The 17,887-nt window shown below is 38.7% G+C and overlaps 3 protein-coding genes across 10 annotated transcripts in view; 1 reads left to right on the forward strand and 2 right to left on the reverse strand.

The window, feature by feature from the left end:
• LOC111327425 (tRNA-uridine aminocarboxypropyltransferase 1) overlaps nt 1–2,715 on the forward strand; it is a 5,986-nt gene extending 3,271 nt beyond the window's left edge. The window contains exons 6-10 of the mRNA XM_022931603.2: nt 1–46; nt 754–815; nt 1,238–1,324; nt 1,680–1,760; nt 2,542–2,715. The exon at nt 1–46 is cut by the window's left edge and continues 86 nt beyond it. Coding sequence (XP_022787338.1) covers nt 1–46; nt 754–815; nt 1,238–1,324; nt 1,680–1,760; nt 2,542–2,584 — 319 coding nt within the window. The 3' untranslated portion in view covers nt 2,585–2,715. The remainder of the gene's footprint in view (nt 47–753; nt 816–1,237; nt 1,325–1,679; nt 1,761–2,541) is intronic.
• Nucleotides 2,716–2,783: 68 nt separating this feature from the next.
• LOC111327426 (elongation factor 1-beta) lies at nt 2,784–8,214 on the reverse strand. The gene is made up of 5 exons (XM_022931604.2): nt 8,054–8,214; nt 5,354–5,591; nt 4,434–4,506; nt 4,049–4,111; nt 2,784–3,047 (listed from the first exon to the last, which is right to left on the reverse strand). The coding sequence occupies exons 1-5, from the start codon at nt 8,212–8,214 to the stop codon at nt 2,830–2,832; spliced, it is 753 nt and encodes a 250-aa protein (XP_022787339.2). The 3' UTR covers nt 2,784–2,829.
• Nucleotides 8,215–9,340: 1,126 nt separating this feature from the next.
• Nucleotides 9,341–17,887, reverse strand: part of LOC111327383 (CLIP-associating protein 1-A) — a 44,259-nt gene continuing 35,712 nt past the window's right edge. For all 8 annotated transcript variants that reach the window (XM_022931549.2, XM_088741896.1, XM_088741895.1 and 5 more), the window contains 16 exons: nt 17,358–17,461; nt 17,172–17,235; nt 16,722–16,885; nt 15,974–16,052; nt 15,808–15,883; nt 15,100–15,167; nt 14,906–14,992; nt 14,628–14,684; nt 13,985–14,521; nt 13,690–13,804; nt 13,102–13,298; nt 12,883–13,011; nt 12,629–12,766; nt 12,157–12,225; nt 11,327–11,446; nt 9,341–10,947 (listed from right to left, as the gene is read on the reverse strand). In XM_022931549.2, the coding sequence (XP_022787284.2) occupies nt 10,885–10,947; nt 11,327–11,446; nt 12,157–12,225; nt 12,629–12,766; nt 12,883–13,011; nt 13,102–13,298; nt 13,690–13,804; nt 13,985–14,521; nt 14,628–14,684; nt 14,906–14,992; nt 15,100–15,167; nt 15,808–15,883; nt 15,974–16,052; nt 16,722–16,885; nt 17,172–17,235; nt 17,358–17,461 (2,067 nt within the window). In that variant the 3' untranslated portion in view covers nt 9,341–10,884. The remainder of the gene's footprint in view (nt 10,948–11,326; nt 11,447–12,156; nt 12,226–12,628; nt 12,767–12,882; nt 13,012–13,101; nt 13,299–13,689; nt 13,805–13,984; nt 14,522–14,627; nt 14,685–14,905; nt 14,993–15,099; nt 15,168–15,807; nt 15,884–15,973; nt 16,053–16,721; nt 16,886–17,171; nt 17,236–17,357; nt 17,462–17,887) is intronic.

The raw sequence follows: 17,887 nt of genomic DNA on the forward strand, positions 1-17,887 counted from the left end.
TGTGTTCATTGACAGCACATGGCAGCAGAGTCATGCGATCATAACAGTAAGCCTGTTTGCACGAGCTTCCTAATTACAGGATAATGTAGCTATTGCAATCACGCAATTTAAGTTTAAAAACTTTTACAAAATCACTAGTGAACGTGATTTACAAAATGCAACAGTGCTTCCCTATGCATCCTCAATCAAACATTTTGAATAGAAATTAGACTGTTTTATCTCTTGAAATAAGCTTCCCAGTTAGCTCAATGGGTAGAGCGCTGGACTGTTGTGCTGGAGGTCGAGGGTTCGAGCCCTGGCCAGACCAACACTCAAGGTCTTAATATAATTGAGAAGAATATGCTGCCTTTCTATAACATCAAGAAATGGTTAGATATTCTAGTCTTCTCGGATAGGGACGAATAAATAGAGGTCCTGTCTCCTGCAGGGTTAGGGGTAGGAGACATTAATTTCCCATGCATGAGATTACTGTGTGATGGATGTCCTCCCCTGGGGTGAGATGGGTGGGTTGGGGTTGGTTTAGGCAGATGAACCTAGTAGGGACTACGTGTCCTATTGTTCTCTCGCCTGTACACTGTACGAATCTATAAATACAAGCTTCAATTTTGAGAGAATGCAATATTGAAGCCTCATATAGCAATCTATAATCTATTTAAATATGTCATTGATCAAGTAGCCATTAAATTTTTCTTGAATCTAGATATTTTATTAAGTCTTTTTACAAGTATTTTAAATTAGAAAGTTTTCTTTAAGGACAAAAAGTTAAAAGGGCTGAAAAGAGTGAAACTTGAGAGTGCAGTAACACATTTTTGGAGGTATGTAGAGCCTCACAATTAAATTACTTGTTTCGGTATTTGACAGGATGACAGCTAATAGGTAAATAGAGGGCTGGATAAATTTTCAACAGAGGAATGTGATTAAACCTGTAATGTTTGATTTGAGTCCTTAAGATCAGACGGCCCAACACTGCTAGAGTCTATGCTAGTTTCTGTTGCATGAAGAGGCAAGGAATACATTTAACCTATGTTTAAGATTTGATTGTTCATCATAGTATTGCCTCTTTACATTTGTCAGATTTCCCAGACAGTTTTTTTTACCCATCAGTACTTTAGGGTGGAGAGAGGCACTGTCAGATGGAAGCATCTTGTCTGAAAATATCTCAATGATCCGGTTTAATGTTAGTAATTAGCTTCATCAATGTGACACACCTTTAAGAGATATTGTTTTGACTTTTCAGGCCTCAAAGGAAGCCAGATACATGCCTTGCTACCATTGAAGCTATTTATTACTTTTTCAAGGAATATGATCGACATATTTTAAAAAGGTATAATTTAAGAGCACAGCACAGTGTATGCCATCAAGGTCTTAATTTGGGAACTTCCAAATTTTAATGGATTCTTTGTAGACCTTAAGAAAGTTGTTAAGACAACAAATTTAGTCAAAGTGAAGGTTTCTTTCCAGGGCAATTAGAAAAATTAGGTTGCCTCTTTCTTCCCAAATGTTATAAACATGTTTAGATGCCTTTCTCACCCCATACCATGTGATATAAAAAAGTGAGACCAAGAATAAACAAGACCAGAAAAAATCCACACCAGCCATTTAGTGGAAGCTCTTCTTAATTTAATATGCTTTATTATTATTTTGTTCATTTAATATGTTCTGTAAATTTTTTCCATCAGGGAATATGATGGGAGATATGACAATTTATTGTACTTCTTTGCCTTTCAATACAACTTGATACAGGAGCAGAGAAAAAACAGGTGAGGTGAATGATTAAATCTGCTTTCCTAACCCTTTAAATCCCAAGACCTGATTTTCAGTGCTCCCCTCCAGCTGCTGCAAATTTCCTTGTCTCTTAGTTATAAGTTGGATATATCAACAAAGTTGAAATGGTAAATTGGCCACCGTAACGATTACAAAAGCTGACGTTTCAAGCGTTAGCCCTTTGTCTTAGTTATAAGAATTTGATGTAAGATCAAGACAGCAACTTCAGCTTGGTAAGTTTGAGTATTCTCATTACCTGTTTGCTGGATAATGTTTGGATATTATAGGGAGAAGTTACATGTTAATCATTTCTGGGAGTTAAAGGGCTAACAAAAACCAAATGGTGAAGTAGTGATTGGCATGGCATGTATCAGAAACTATTTGTTACCAAAAGAAGAAGAAGAAAAACAGATTCAAAGCTTTTATTAAGCAGAATGTTTAAAAGTTTTTTTTTTTTTTTAACACTAAGAATTAAACTTAATTTTTTCTGGGAAATATTGTTTCTCCAAGTACTGTAACAAATATTTCATTCAAAAGATTGATTGGAATTTCCGAAAAAATGCAGTAAATTATAGATGCTGAATAAAATTGTCATTTATCTTAAAGTTCTAATTTCATTTAATGTGTTTATTTCATGGACAATAGAAATGGAAAGAGAATCAGCTCAAGTTATATTTTGCATGTGGGATACTTAAGGCACTGAGCTGCAAAACATAGGCATATGTTGGATCCCCCTTACCATGTAATGTCTTACAAAGATTTTTTTTTTTCTTGCAGTAAAAAGAGAAATATGTCCGAAAAAGAAGATGAGATAAAATAACAATGCTGGAACCAAGAATGATAATTAAAGTAATTAAGCAGGCCATACAGTGAAATATGGCCTGCCAAATTGGCCAATCATAATGTATGTACCAATATGAGATATAATAAAACAAATTATTTCTCAATGAATGCCATGAAAACTTAACCTGTTGTTCTTAGAGAACAGTAACTAACAACAAATCATCCACACATGCTTCTTTTCCTTTTTACTTTATTTTTAAATCCTAGTCCATAATTCTGACATTAGATTTTATTGAAGGCAGCTATGTCAACAGATTGGACAAAATCTTCAAATTTGGTGATCTCTTCTTCCAAGAAGTCTGTTGAGATTTTGTCATCTTCAACGACGCAGTTGATCTGTAACTTCTTGATTCCATAAGCAAGAGGAACAAGTTTTGATGCGCCCCAAAGAAGACCATCAGCTTCGACTGAACGAACTAGCCTCTCCAATTCTTTCATGTCTAGAATACAAATTGTTATTGGGGTAAGATGGAGGAACTGCTGACCTTTTGACTCCTATGAGTGACGAGCATCTAATTTCTCCTTACAATATCACCCCTGAATCACACATTAAAGTCAGGAGAATAAAGGAAATGATCACCAACTAGAAAAAGCTCTTGATTGATAAGCAAATTCTCCCTGTCAGCACCTTAGGAAATGTATAGAGAACAGTATGGAGAATATGCATACTGATGTTAGGGAGTATAGGGTCGAGGTTGTTAACAAGCACCCACTTTACATTACACAGGAAGATTATATACGATCAACAAAGCACCCTTAAATGAAGTCACAACATTTCATCTGGGCAAGCTTTGTATTTTAAAAGAAAATATCAGATTACAGGTAACATGGAATATGAACAGTGATAAGACCTTTTAAGGGGCATACAGTACATGTCAAGGGAGTGTCTGCAAGTACACATATGACCAAGTTGAGATGTGATTTCTCCCATAGTTTGAGCCATTTGGACTTGAATTTTTGGTAGAGTGCTTACACTCTGAATCAAACACTTAATTCTTGGACTACAGTCTACACGTTTGAGTCTGTTCAAGGCCCAATCCTACATTTATTGAAATCAATTGTAACTTTTTATAGTCAAATTAAAAATGCACTTTTTTTTCAGACGCTCATTACTAGTACCTAGGAATGCCAAGAGTTCAGTTCCCATTCACCACAGAAAATATGTTTTCATTTTTATATATTTTCTGTGGTGAACGGGAACCAGACTCTTATCATTCCTAGGTACTAGTAATGAGCCTTGTCCCCCCTCCCCCAAAATTGTTGAAAGACAACACTGAACTGTTGTGTTATCAGTAACCATTAGAACAGCTATCAGTAACTATTAGTCATTCCTGAGGTATCCTATATAGGTGGGCATATTTGGTTATGCAAACACCAAGAACAATATCTTGTATAACTAGGAATTATGAGAAGTATTAAAGGATTCCTGCAACATAAATACCTGTCTCGTCATCCCAGGGTTTTACATCCAGAAGAATACTTGATTTGGCTATAACTTGTTTTTCTAAGCAAAGAAAAAATTGGTTTTAAAGATTAAAAAAAATATGACTGAACTGAATAGTTAACAATAAACAGAGCTTGTACAGGTTGTGGAAAACTTGGAAATTTATGGCTTGAAATTCATACCAGTTTATTTGTTTGTTTCATTTTTAATCTTTGTTTGTGGCTTATTGATCCACACTCCTGCAGGGCTTCTTGTATCAGCTCTCAAATTCTAAGAACATTGTAAATCTAAGTACTCAACTAGGGCAGAAGGATGACTCAAGGAAAAAGGGAAAAAAGTTTTTTTCTACCAAACAAAAACTTTCTGTTCAAAATAAACTTACTTTTAGCTTTCTTTTCATGGTACTTCCTTAACTCTTCTTCTTTACGTTTCTTTGTCTCTTCGTCATCCTCTTCCTGGAATTCAAGTACAAAGCATTCAATTCCGTGATCTCAATATCTCATGATGTTTGTGACGACAAACAAATTTTGTTGTTGTAGTGCAAATGAGCCATCTGAGACAGTTTAACCCTTTGAACAGTTAGGAGTGACTAGCACCTAATTTTTCCTTACATTAACACCTCTGAAGCAAAACATTAAGGTCATCAGAACAAAGGAAATGATCACCAACTAGAGAAGCTCTTGACTGTTAAACAATACTATTGAAGAAGTGTTTTAAAACAATACTATTGAAGAAGTGTTTTAAAATTAAGAAGAGACAGGTTTTCAGGAGGCCCCACTTTTTTCTCCCCTTACTTTCTGAAACACAAATCTCCAGTAAGCCAATACCTCCATTAAAGTGCCTATGACACTATTTTTCCTATTCTACATCAAAATATAATGACTCTTAAACATGTTTTCGCAACATTTGTGGTATTTTGCCCTTTTCTGAATTTTTTATCAAGCTCTATAATCCGCAGATAAAATGTCTGGCCAAGCAAAGAGGGACTGGGCGCCATGACATCACAGTAGGAATCTTGTAGAGAGAAATATTCTTCATTGAGTCAGGGGTATTTGAAAAACCCCAAACTACACATCGAAATGGCATTTTTTGGCTAAAAGAGATTGTAAAAATAACAAAGACGCATCAGAATCGCCCACAAATCTTACCAGACACCCTCTACATACTTCTATTTTTATAATTTAATGCTAAAAAATAGGTGTCATAGGGACTTTAAATGGAAGCTGTCTTGCTTTAGCTGTCCACTAAACACAGGTTGCCATGAATACCTAAGGACTCAACTTCTACATTTAGAATATGTACCTCCTCAGAATCTGAGCCAAAGAGATCAAAGTCGTCATCATCATTCTTTTTAGCGCTACCATTTGTGACTGCTGCAGAACCATAGCTGCCTAGATCTTTTTTGCTGCCAGGAAAAGAGGCCCTCTCAGCACCAAATGAAGCAATGTGATTGTACCAGCGTAAGGCATGTGCAAGATCTGCTGATGGACACGCTGACAGTGCTTGAAACACCACATTATCGCCTTGAGAAGGAACGTTGCTGCGAAGGCAACATTTCACTTTTCAATAAAGTTAACTGTTTAACTCCCAGAATTAAATAATATATAAGAGCCACTGACTATAAATATCGAGAATCTGCCAACAGTTCCAAACTTTTGTAATTCATTTTATTTTTTCTAAAGGACCCTTTTAATAAGCCTTTTTCAGAAACTATATCAAAAAGTTTCATCATGCTTTTTTTCCCTCTGAAATCTTTCAAAATGTTGACCCCCCCCCCTGTAAAGCAATAAAAAGTTATGCAACTTCAGCAACTTTGTACACTACAGTGTGAAGCAATCCCACTTTTAAATTTTGCATGCAAGCAGATGGTCCTTTTATCTCTGGGAAAATATTAATTTCTTATTGTGTAATACAATCAATTGAATGGCTGTTACAAAAATTATGAAATTTTGTGACTGTCGGTGGATTCTTGATATTCATGGTCAGTGGCTCTTAACTTCTTCCTATAATATCCATACATCATCCACCAAACAACTTGAGTAATGAGAGTACTCAAACTTATCAGGTAGAAGTTGTTACCTTGGCTTAACAATTCTTGTAAATATTTTAAGGGGAAACATGTTGTAGCTAGAAGGGAAAACAAAAAATCATATCTTTGGAGTTAAAGGTTGACTCTTCTTTGTCGGAATTCAGGGTGCCAAAAGTCATGGGAAGAATCACGCTTATTCACCAATTACTATCTTATTGTAAATCATGGCAAGCTTCGTGGCTTTTCAGGTGGGTATGGGAGTCAAATTTTCTATTAGTTAACATAACACAACAAATGTAACAAACTTTATTTAACTCAAATTTTAAGAGTAGCTAGCAAGCTAGTATCTCCGAGCTGAAAAACATAAAGTGCTTGACAATCCCTGTTGGCAGAAGGCAGACCAGTAGGTTATTTGCAGAGTGCAGTGGAGGAGTTGAACTTGGGATAACTGAGAACAAATTCAGTGAGTAGTAGCAGTGGAGGACTTAAACCCGGGACACTGGATTACAAGTCCAGCACCCTAACCACTCAGTCATGCTGCCTCCAAGTTCTTTTATTTTTTAGTTGTGAGCCCTAGGCAAACTGACTTTTTCCACCATTGTTTTGCAGGTCACTCACAGAAAATTCTTTGTCACTTTGCTGACAAATTCTTTGACCATATTAGTCAAAGTTCTGTTCTACTGTATTTATTTGTCTAAAAGCCAAATGATTTTTTCACAGAACTTTACCAAAATATTGAAAACTTGAGCTAGAGAAGGGTTCTCGGCTTATAGCTGAGTGTCTTTCCAAACAAAACTTTTCTGAAACTTTTCTTTTGGTCTTTCTTCCAGTGGTGGACCATAGACTCACTGATGCTGTACTCACTGGCTATCTCGGAATTGTTTTCCATAGCAATACATCCGGCAATACTGTACTGAAACACTTTTCTCTTTCGAAACTTTTGCGTTCATTGTTTGAGAATGGAATTCTCTGAATATGGTCTCAGCTTATAGTCAGGTATTTTCAATTTACATGTTTTGAGAACCTTTCTGATTAAAACAGATTGAAGTTTAGGGTCTCGGCTTATAGCTGAGTTTGGATTATAGATGAATAAATACGGTAAGCTCAGAGCAAAGTTGTAAGCTCATAGCCTGGCTCCATTAAGCCAATCAGAAGGCTAGAATTTAATTACCATGCTCCAGGTTTTACTTATCTCCACTGACTACTTCACTATCAAACTACAGTTGAACCTCTCCTAAGCTTATGAGAGGTAGTTGCTTACAAGAGGTGGTTGCTTACAATAATTTCTGTTTACAGTGATTTGACTTTTGATATTCTGAAAAAGTGGTAGCTAACAAGAGGTGGTTGCCTATGAGAGGTGGTTACAAAAGAAGGTTTGACTGTATTACTATATTTCATGGTGGAAACCCAGCATTTCCACCTGTAGTCACAGAAAAAACACAAAAATTTGTTTCAAAGGTCCACTTACGTTATTTTTTGCAAAAGATAAAGGATACTTTGTTAAAGTAAAATTTAGCTAAATAATTGGGTAACTGTTCAAAAAAACAGTACAATTTTGTCCATAGCCATTATGTACTTCAAATTCGATTTACGACGTAAAAACTAATTGACAAGAACTCCTTCTGAAAATAACCAAGTATTTGCTAACCAGCAAAACTGCCTAACTACCGATTAGGAAAAATCATCTATAAATTTTACAAGAAAAATGGCTAAAATTTATGTGGACAATGAAAGAAATCTGGATGTATTTGTCACTTCCACTTGGTTATTCACTCGCCAGAAGGATATGAAGCAATCAGTTACTCTTAAACGTCAAATTGACCTTACGAATTTATTAATATTTGTCAAGATACCCCTCATCTAAAAAGATTAAAATGGATTTAAACTCAGCCATGCACGTGGATAGAACATTTCTAACTTACATTTTTGGCATTTTCCGGACAAACAAACGCATATAAATTAAGCTTACTCACCCCTCGATATAGCTTTTATCTTCGAGGTATTTATTCAAGGCTTCTAAGCCTGATCTTGACTTCAGATCACCGAATCCCATGTCCTTTTTCGGTGCCGAGAACAATTTCCTTTCGAACACGTTCGGCCGGCAGTGGAGAGAGGACCAGTAATATCCCATCATGCATCCATATCACACCTAAACTTGTGCCCAGTCTAGCGCAGCTAAAATATCAACGGCATTTGAACTTTTGGAGATAGGTTTGGTAATAGTTCCATGATTACCGTCACGAATATAGACCAAGGTTCTACTCTATCTAAGTGACAAAACGCTTTAACTATAACACAATAGAGAAGAAAGTGCAGTAGGTGTAGTAGGTGTAGTTTGGTGTTATGTGGTGTAGTAGGTGTAGTCTGTTGTAATATGTATGGTTGATGTAGTAAGTTCGAATGCCTGGCAAGAGTACCATATAACCCCATACATTAATTATGCATTCAGACTAGTAGACTTTGTTTTTAAGGTTTTGTCGTGAATGAGAACGAAGTGGAATGCATAATTAATGTATGGGGTTCTATGGTACTCTTTCCGAATGCCCTACCCAAGGGCTGAACTTGATGGTCAATTTTCTTTGTAAAAGGCAAAATCAGCGACCGTGACTTTCTACACGTTGTCCAAGCTTTAAAACCTCGACCCTATTAGACAAAAAGTATGGATCCTACTGTTCGTGCGCCTCACTCCTGGAGGAAAGGGGGGACTGTAATCACCAGACAACAAAAATATTCCTTCGCTTCTTTGTTGTTGGTCTACTATTTGAAAAGGAAATTGTAGAGATCTAATCATTTCTTCTCAAGCCGTAAAAATTTGCTCTCTCCAACGAAGAGAAAATAGCCAAGCCTCAGAAAAAAACCACGCGGTTGAAGTTTCATTGGTCAGGGCTGGCCGGCTAGAACAGTCAGTTCGTGGAAAAAATTCCGTCATAATCAAAATTTCCAAATCGGTCAGTCAGTTCCTATTAAACGAGAGAGCACTGGAAAGACGTGGGAGACTGGGAGGAAGGGGCGTGGGATCGAGGTAACCTGTTCCAACGGATTGAAAAAAACCAGGTTTGGGTCGTGTAGGGTCGCGTAATACTTGAGGATGAATTTCCTAGTTCCTATGAGAGAGAAAATTCTTACACGAGTTAATTTGTGCCTCCTTTGCGTATCAAACTCTGTTTCAAGTTCGTGTTATGGCAAAATAGTTTTATTTATGAGGGGTTTTGAAAGAAAATAAGTGGTAGTAATGCTGGAAGCTTTTAGGGAAATGACTCTTTATACTTTAAATAAACATTTTTTTATTAGTTTTGCTATTTTCTTTCGTGGGTTTCCCGACATTGAAGTCAGAATTACCTAACTTGATAAATGTTAGCTGGTTTAATTCATGTTACTTCACACACAAAACTATCAGATATTTGATTGCGACCCAAACAAACTATATTAAAAAATAAATATATTATTTCCATTTTACGAGCAAAATTATACCTACAGCGAATCGCAAACATATCTGACAAGGTGTAGCCTGCAGTGCCGGCGTATTTTGGGCGCACGAGTGCACATTTTCGTATTAGGCCACCATCTTAGATTTGGTAACTGTGGAGGATTGGGGCGAGGAAATATTTGCCGAGGGAGTACGTGTTAAGTGGAAAAATGGGCAACGGGGGAGTGGGGGGGGGGAAGGAAAAAATATTCAAGAACCTTCGCGGTGACCGCAGTGCAAGTCTATCAATTCCCAGACTTGGCTTATTTTCTTGTATTTTTTCCTTCCCCTCCCTCTCCCCCGTTGCCCATTTTTCCACTTAACACCTACTCCCTCGACAAAAATTTTCTCGCCCCAATTCTCCACAGTTACCAAATCTAAGATGGCGGCCTAATACGAAAATGTGCACGCGTGCGCCCAAAATACGCCGGCACTGCAGGCTAACAAGGTGTTTCGTGACGCACCTAACGTCACGTCTCAGCTCAGTCACGCAATGGCCAAAAGCTCACAGCCAACATCAAGAGTTACATTTTTTTTGTGTGCGTTAGAAATGACAGAAGAAAGTAATGATACAAAATGAAAACGATAAAAACATACTGTCAGCCGTTAAAATATTGCAAAAAAAGTTAAAAGATTCCAATCACTATGGAACGAGCCATGTGAACAGAAAAGGATTCTTAACTGAAATTTGTCCTTGTGATAGTTTTCCTAACCGGAGATTGCCATCTAATGCGGGAGCTGTTGAAAACGATGCGTCTCCCATGAGGGGACACGCTCGTTCCTCGTGCGTTTTAGCCATCGCACGCGCCTCTCCCGCGGCGCTGCCGGAGCTGTCAATCACTCAGTTCCTGAACAGGTCAACAATGAGAAACGACTAATGCCTACAATACAATACTACATAAAAAGTCGTTCACAGCGGAAACATGTCAAATGGTCAGTTGATCCCAACTTGACCGACGCCATATATTTTGTTCACGAAAAAAAGATAAACGTCGTTTAAAGCCCGTAACAGCCAAGACTCCATCATCGTGGTTTGGCGGGTTACAATGTTTTTAGTTTCAAAGTCTTTCGACTGAACATTACATGAAGGCCACCCTTGCGATAGTGAACTCAGTCGCGATTTCCCCATTATTGCGCCGAAAGTTTGTCGGGTGATCCAGTACAACACTCTGGCCATGAAACCAAGCTCGGTCTTAACTCTTTGAAACTTGCACCTTCAAGAACCTTCGCGGTGACCACAGTGCAAGTCTATAAATTCCCAGACTTGGCTAGGGTCGGCTGGACTCTTCGCTCAAAAGAGGAATGTACGAAAATATCTCCTTACTCATCACCAGGATCTCACGGACGCGCTCCGCCGTTGCCGGCCTGGGCCCTCTTAATGTAGAGGTTGAGCAGTTTCATCTAGGTAACAACAAACGGATGACAAAAATCATGCTTCTGTCTCGTCGTGTCAGGTGAGTTAATTATTTTGAGTATAAAGGCATGGGGATTTGGAACAACATGAGTTTAAAGACTGTGACGCAAAATAAACACAAAGAGAAGCTGCGCTGAGAATTCTCTGCATTTAGGAAGTACGTATTCTTTTATGAATTTGTATCAGTTTCATCCCCTAATAACCTTGTATGCTTCAAAGACTGATTGATGTCACTGAGTATTCACTAAAAACCTTCAACTTCAAACCAAGAGAAATTCCAATGCTGCCTTCACGGCGATGAGGCTAAAATGAAAGAACAAATGCATAGAAAAATACTTCTAACGAGGTGAAAGTTTCTTAAACTACCTTCGTCCCGGAAAGCTCAGCCAGATGCGGCATTAGAGTTTCTTCGCCAACTACACCGTGTATTGCCACGAGACAGAACACACTGGCTTTACGGACACTGCTCTCTACGTGATCATAGCACTGGAATGAGACGAAATACAGAACTACGTCAGAAACAAATTGGCAAAAACCCAAAGTAACTCACACAAAATACATTGTATATATGAACTTCATATATACATTGTATCTGATTTATCATCACGGGTTTATTACGAATCAACTTAACGGCCTGTTCCCAGTTGGCTTGTTAGCTCAATTGGTAGAGCGCTGTACTGGTATCGCAGAGGTCAGTGGTTCGAATCCCGTACAGGCCTGATTTTTTTCAGGTCTCATTTTCGCTATTGCATAAATAGCGCTCTCTACTGCGAGGACCGTGCATCATCCGTACAAAATACATTGTTAGAGTGATGTATGTCTTCCAAGTTTACGTCAGTTGAGTTAAACGAAGTATTCATTATGCATTATTTTCAAACCAAACTTTTCATATGTGTAGAGATGAACCATAAACACATGGAAGATTGATAAGAACCAGTGTAAAAAATGGGCTGCTTTGCACAATATTTTGTACGTTTAGCTTATTCAAGCGCATACTTGTTTCTATTCTTTTGAAATTTTTACTTTCATTCTCAAAATACCACCGCAAACTGTAGTTTTTCATGTAAATCGCCTTCGTTTTTTGTCGCTACAGTGTTCCTCGTTGGACAGCGTTTTTTAAGACCTTCAATCCATGGTAATTCAATGTGCATGGTTGATTTTTAATTTTAGCATAAACAATGTTTTTGAATACTTACCCTGACTAGCCCTGGTACGATCTCTCCCAAGTTCTCCTCGATCGTTTCGCCATCAATGTCCTCGACCACCTACAAAGGAAACGTCACGAAATATGAAACGAAAATTCATAAAAATGTGCACATTCTCCGCATCGTTCTCTTTACATTTCCTATGGTGCGGACAAGGAGAATTTGTTGAACAATCAGGAGCTTCTTGAATTGGTGATCATTTTCTTTATTCTCATGACCTTTGTATTTGATACAAGGGTGATACCGTCATTAGAAATTAGAAGCCAGTCACACTATTTCTCGGCCGTAATATCAATGTGTAACGACGTTATGACAAAATCAGTTCTTCAATATTGTACGAAATGTTTTGAAGGTTATCTGGAGTTTAGGCACCATACAAATATGAAGCATGAAAGAAGTTGCATATTTCAAACCTTCCATAATATCGCAATTTCTTGAATTTATTCAAGGACGATAAACGTACCTTGATGGTCATTTTCAGGGCGGCAAGGTTGACGGGAAACTCAGCTTCCCGAAGGACTGGTGACAAAGCTTGAAGACACACTTCCGGCGGAAGACTCTTGGCGATCGTCCCGGCAGCCTCCTCGGCCACTCGAGCAACCTGGAACAGAGGACGACAAAAACGTGTTAGGAAATAATAAATTAATAATTAAATAAATAGCCACTACTAATAATAATAAGAGCGATAATATTAAAAATTATAATTCAAATGATCACCTCTTTTTGTGCATCTTTGTGAGCGTTCAGAACTGTCTCCACCATTTTGTTAATCTGTTTGTTGAAGGCCTGGGGTTTAGTTCGAACCAGGTCTCTCAGGACGCGAAGCGACAGCAGTCGAACGGCGGGCTACGCACAGAAAAATATAAAATTCAGTATACTACCATAAATGCTTTGATAAGGAACACTGAGAAAAATGGCGCTTATCAATGGAATTACCTCATCGTCTCCCATATTCTTCATGAGCAAAGACAACAAAGTGTTGTGGTTTTCCTCCCACAACACAGGAGTGTCCTCTCGGGCCATCCTCAGCAACTCTCCTAGCGCCTCTTTCTTGTCCTCGGACTGCATACCTGACGGTGCCCCCAGGGGGACCATGATAGGGGAGAGTGCATCTGCGTGTTCTAGAGACACATCTAAAGGGTTGGAAAAGCGATTAGATGTTTTGTTCAAATCACAGAGCGAAGTAAAGGAAAACCACTACTCTCGCATCTCGCAACGCTTCTCTCAATCTAGGATTAATTAATGGCTACCGGCGAGCTGTTGAGGATAAAATCCTCAGGGAGGGGTATGGGGCGGGGGGAAGGGGAACGCTAGAGTTCTATTGACAACTCATCCAGGGTTGGGGAAAGTAGCAATACTCAGAGCCACTTCGAGCTCCGGAACCCAGTGTATTTTCCGACTAAATGGGGCTCCAGGCTCGTAAACTGATTCTACTCTATAAAACTAAATTTCTTTGCAGTCTTAAAAGAATCGAACGCACGTTCACTTTGGCTAACACTGCACAGACAATTAACAACTTTTCACCTTTATCAAACTGGTCATCACTGTGTTCCATTCCTTCTAATGACCGATCCAGCTCGTCCTCCACTTCACCATTCTTCTTCCGGCCAGCGGTAATAAACCCGTTTATTTCAGGAACCTGAGAACGAATCACAACAGAAACATTAAGGATGAGAAGACAAGTCGCTGCGAAAAGGCTAAGAACCAAACGCATTTCTAACAACGCGTTCGCAAATTCAACCCCTCTTGTAAAACTTGCGAAGTCAGTGGACAAAATGGAATATGACAAGAAGAAATGCACAAAGATTTTTTTACTCACTGGATGAAAGTCATTCTGCTGGTCTTGGTACTGTCTCGGGTCATATTTTTGTCCCGCGGGTCCACTCGAGCTTGGCGGACCAGTCGCAGAAGTTTGTGCAGTGTTTTCCACGTTCCCAGATGTGACATCGTCACTGTGGTACCCGGATGAGACACTCGGGGCGTCTTCTGGTGGATGAGAAGAGCCTTCCCCACGGTGAGGGGGTAGGGGCGAAGCGAACCTTCCGTCAAGAGACTCACTGGAACTAATCGCCTCAGCCTCGAAGCTGTTGTCTCTTTTAACCGAATTACCATTCGTCCGCGGTGAGAGACCAAACCTCGTCTGACCGCCTCGAGGGCTTTGAGCTGTTTTCGTCGGTGTTGGTATCTTCGTGTGATGTTCGGGCGAGCTCAGGTTTTCGTCCTTTCCGGGAGAGACTCCTTTCATGGAGGACGAGGACAGTGTTCTGTAACCCAGTCTCAGTCGTGGCCGCTCGTTTTCTACGTCATCAAAATTAGAGCCAGCAGACGACGGTGATCCACGGCCAGCAGCAAATGGCTGTAGGAAAAAAAAGTAATACGCATTCGCATCGACTGTCATAAAATGAGAACTAACCAAATGTTACACTGCAGCGTGTTAGTACTTGTTAAGTTACACCGCTGACCTCATTGCTCTGTGTACTACTCTTCAAATGGTTATGGAGTAGCTTCGTTGCGCCATCCTGTAAAAATAAACAATATTTCTTTGTTTAATTTACCAACTACGCGCACTGACAGTGAGGCAAGGTGCAGACGTTTTTGTCATCAAATCAAGTAGGAAAATTTCGGCAAATCCAAGACCGCAAAATGACATATTTTAAAGAGTTTAAGTTAAAGCCCTGATATGCATTTGCCCTCATAATCAAAATGTTGTAAAAGAATTGATAGTTTTTCATCTCATTACCTGGAATGACTTTGGTAAAACGGTAAGCATCATGCTGAACTCTGGAGTGTTCAGTTCAAAGAGGACTACAATAACAGCCGCTGATTCCTGCAAATAAAATAGAGGATCGAAGTAAGACACCATGGTGTGGAATTGACCAGAGTTTACAAGCAGTCTACACCCTGCAACTTATGGTACACCATAGCAAGCTTTACCTTTCTCACGTCTGCGCTCTTCGGTTCCGTGGTCCAAGTGATTATACGAGAGACCGCCAAACGTGTTTCTACGTCACGTTAAGGTCAAAATAAGCGCACAACCTATTTTGACTATCTGAGCGTATTTTCCGCTCTATGGGACACTTTATTCCTCTCTGGTATGCTTTGAAACTCCCCTTCCAACAAAATTCCCTCATAAAAAGTAAATATGTAAAGATCTATAAACGTACAAAATTGTAACCAAATTTACTGCCCCCTAATACTCGACATTTTTCGGGGGAAGGGGGGATCTCATGGAAGTTGGGGGGAGGGGGGTTAAACGGAAGGGGGAGGGGGAGGGGGGAGGAATCTCTAAAATTATACTTGTCATGTCCAGTGGCGAAAGGTACCCCTAAACGCCTTAGTCAGAGTTGCTCGTCTAGAGAGACTTCCAAGAGCGAGTGTCGGTTCGACTTAGACAGTGAAACAGAAATGCCACAACAAAGGAGCCGCGCAAAAGCTGCCCGTTTAATAAAAATATCAAAAAACGGCAGGAATCGAAACCAACCAATCACAGCTCTGCTTTAGGTATCACGTGACCAGTCAACCTCATCTCCCGAAGAAATCGAACAGTCTTTATCTAAAAAGTCGCGATCCACGTCGGAGGGGAGGAAAAGGAAGGGAAGGAAACAATTTGTCGTTACTGAGTTTAAAATGTTGAAAGGATACCACCAGAGTTGGTGAAGTCGCTTGGATCCATCAGGCCAATAAGTCCTTGTAAATATTGCAAAATGGCTATTTTCACCTAAAACACAAAGTAACAATGTTAAAACAAAGCAGATTCAAATGAAATACGAAGGCCAAAAAAGTAAAACAAATTTGTGAATATAAATACCTTGAGGTTTGGCGTCTGAGTTTGATCGGTGATGAATCTTGTTAAAATACTAAACTGAAGATCATATGGAAAGGAATCCCTAAGATAAAAAAAAAAAAATCAAAACTGTATTAGCAACAGTAACAGATCTGAGAAGAGCGCGCCTTGATTTGAAATCGCAAGGATTTTTTCTCCTCTCATATTAAGGTTTTTATCATAATTTCGTAAATATATTTAGTGATTTCAAATAAAATATTATATTAATTATTATAGTTATATTACTATTATTATTCTTACTATCAAAAAATGACTAATTGTTTTGTAGAATTTTAGAAACAAAACTAGTTTTTAGTTATTAACAAGACAGTTTTCTAGGGTACTTATTCAATTTCCAAGATCTACCCTAAGAAGTTGATTTTCCCGATGTAATTTTTCTAGTTTTCATTGGAAAATAAAGATTACTCCTTTGGTAAAAAATTGAGTTCTGGTGACAAAAGCTGCACTTTTTTTGTCTTTCACTTTCCGGCCGTCTGATTAGTAGCGCTTAAAACAAGCCCTGATGTCTGATTGGTTGTTTTGTTTAGTGTTTATTTCGAGAAAAAAGTATCGAGATTTGTGAAGCAATCACATCACTAAGAGCCAAACAGATCGCACTGATCATCAGTTATTGCAAAATGGATCTTCGATCCATGAAATTGTAGAGCTTAATGTCAAAATGCACGTTCTAAACACGAACAAAACTCCCAGAAATATTCTACTTGAGCCCTACCTAATCACATCCAGCACTCTGACCACTTTAGACTGTAAAGAACTCAACAGGTCTGTACCAAGTTTAGTAAGAAGGCGTGATAACAGAACAAACAGCCAGTCATGAAGATCGACTTTGTTAACGACTATAAAGTCACACAACGCGTCCAGAAACAAACTGTACACCTGCAGGAAAATCAAGCAGTTTTAGCAAAATCAATAAAGGAGATTTTTCAAGAAGAAAAAAAATAGTACAAAGGTCAAATGCAAATCGCAAAATGAGCCAATAACAACGCAAAGCTGTAGTACACGTGACATGCAAGACGCACGCGACCAAGAAGTGTAACCAGTCAAAGTGAACGTTACAATTGCACGCGATCAAGTCGTGGACACGTACAACACATGTGTTGGTCTAGCATATGTTCTTTTTTAACAAATCATACCGACCATCAAGAGAAGAAAATTAGTTTACCTTATTATGTGGATCGAAAAATAATCTTGTGAGGCAGTCCTTTATACGTCCAAGTTCTATTTGACTGATGAGAAAGTAACACAAATTTAAAACACATTTAAAACCTAATATGATAAAGTTTTAACAAAAAAGTGAATCAAAAAATAATGAGATGAAAATAGAAAAAAATAATAAGCGGTAACAAACCTGAGAACCCCAGAGTTCAGAAGGAAACCTTGCAGACAAATGACACCATCCCGTCTGTCAGACCATTCGTTACTGCTGGTCAAGCGAACTATTTCAGCAACCTCCTGCAAAGCAAACATAAAAAAACATTGTAAGTCAGGGGGGAGCAGCTACGCCAGCTATACATGACGCTGCATTAGTTAAACATACCACCGAAAAGAAATTTTTGACCCAGGACAGCGCGGGAAATACGAACCCGAGAAATGTGCGGAGACATGAACTCGGCTCGAAGCGCGTTAAATACCCATCTGGTCATAATCGTGGAAAATCACTAGGCCGTACTAGCGTACAAGTATTGCAAATTCAAATATCGAATATCGTATTGTTGATAACGAAAATTCCACCCCGAAAGAGAATAAGGTTGAACGTTTTGCTGATGAAACGCTGAAAATTCAACAAACAAAACTATACAATCACAAACAAATTTATCGATGGGAAAAAGTAAATGAGAAAGCCTGAGACCGACTTTTCTTGACTTTTCTCGCGCACGC

This window comes from Stylophora pistillata, chromosome 12 (genome assembly GCF_964205215.1).
Source record: "Stylophora pistillata chromosome 12, jaStyPist1.2, whole genome shotgun sequence".
Classification (NCBI taxonomy): domain Eukaryota; kingdom Metazoa; phylum Cnidaria; class Anthozoa; order Scleractinia; family Pocilloporidae; genus Stylophora; species Stylophora pistillata.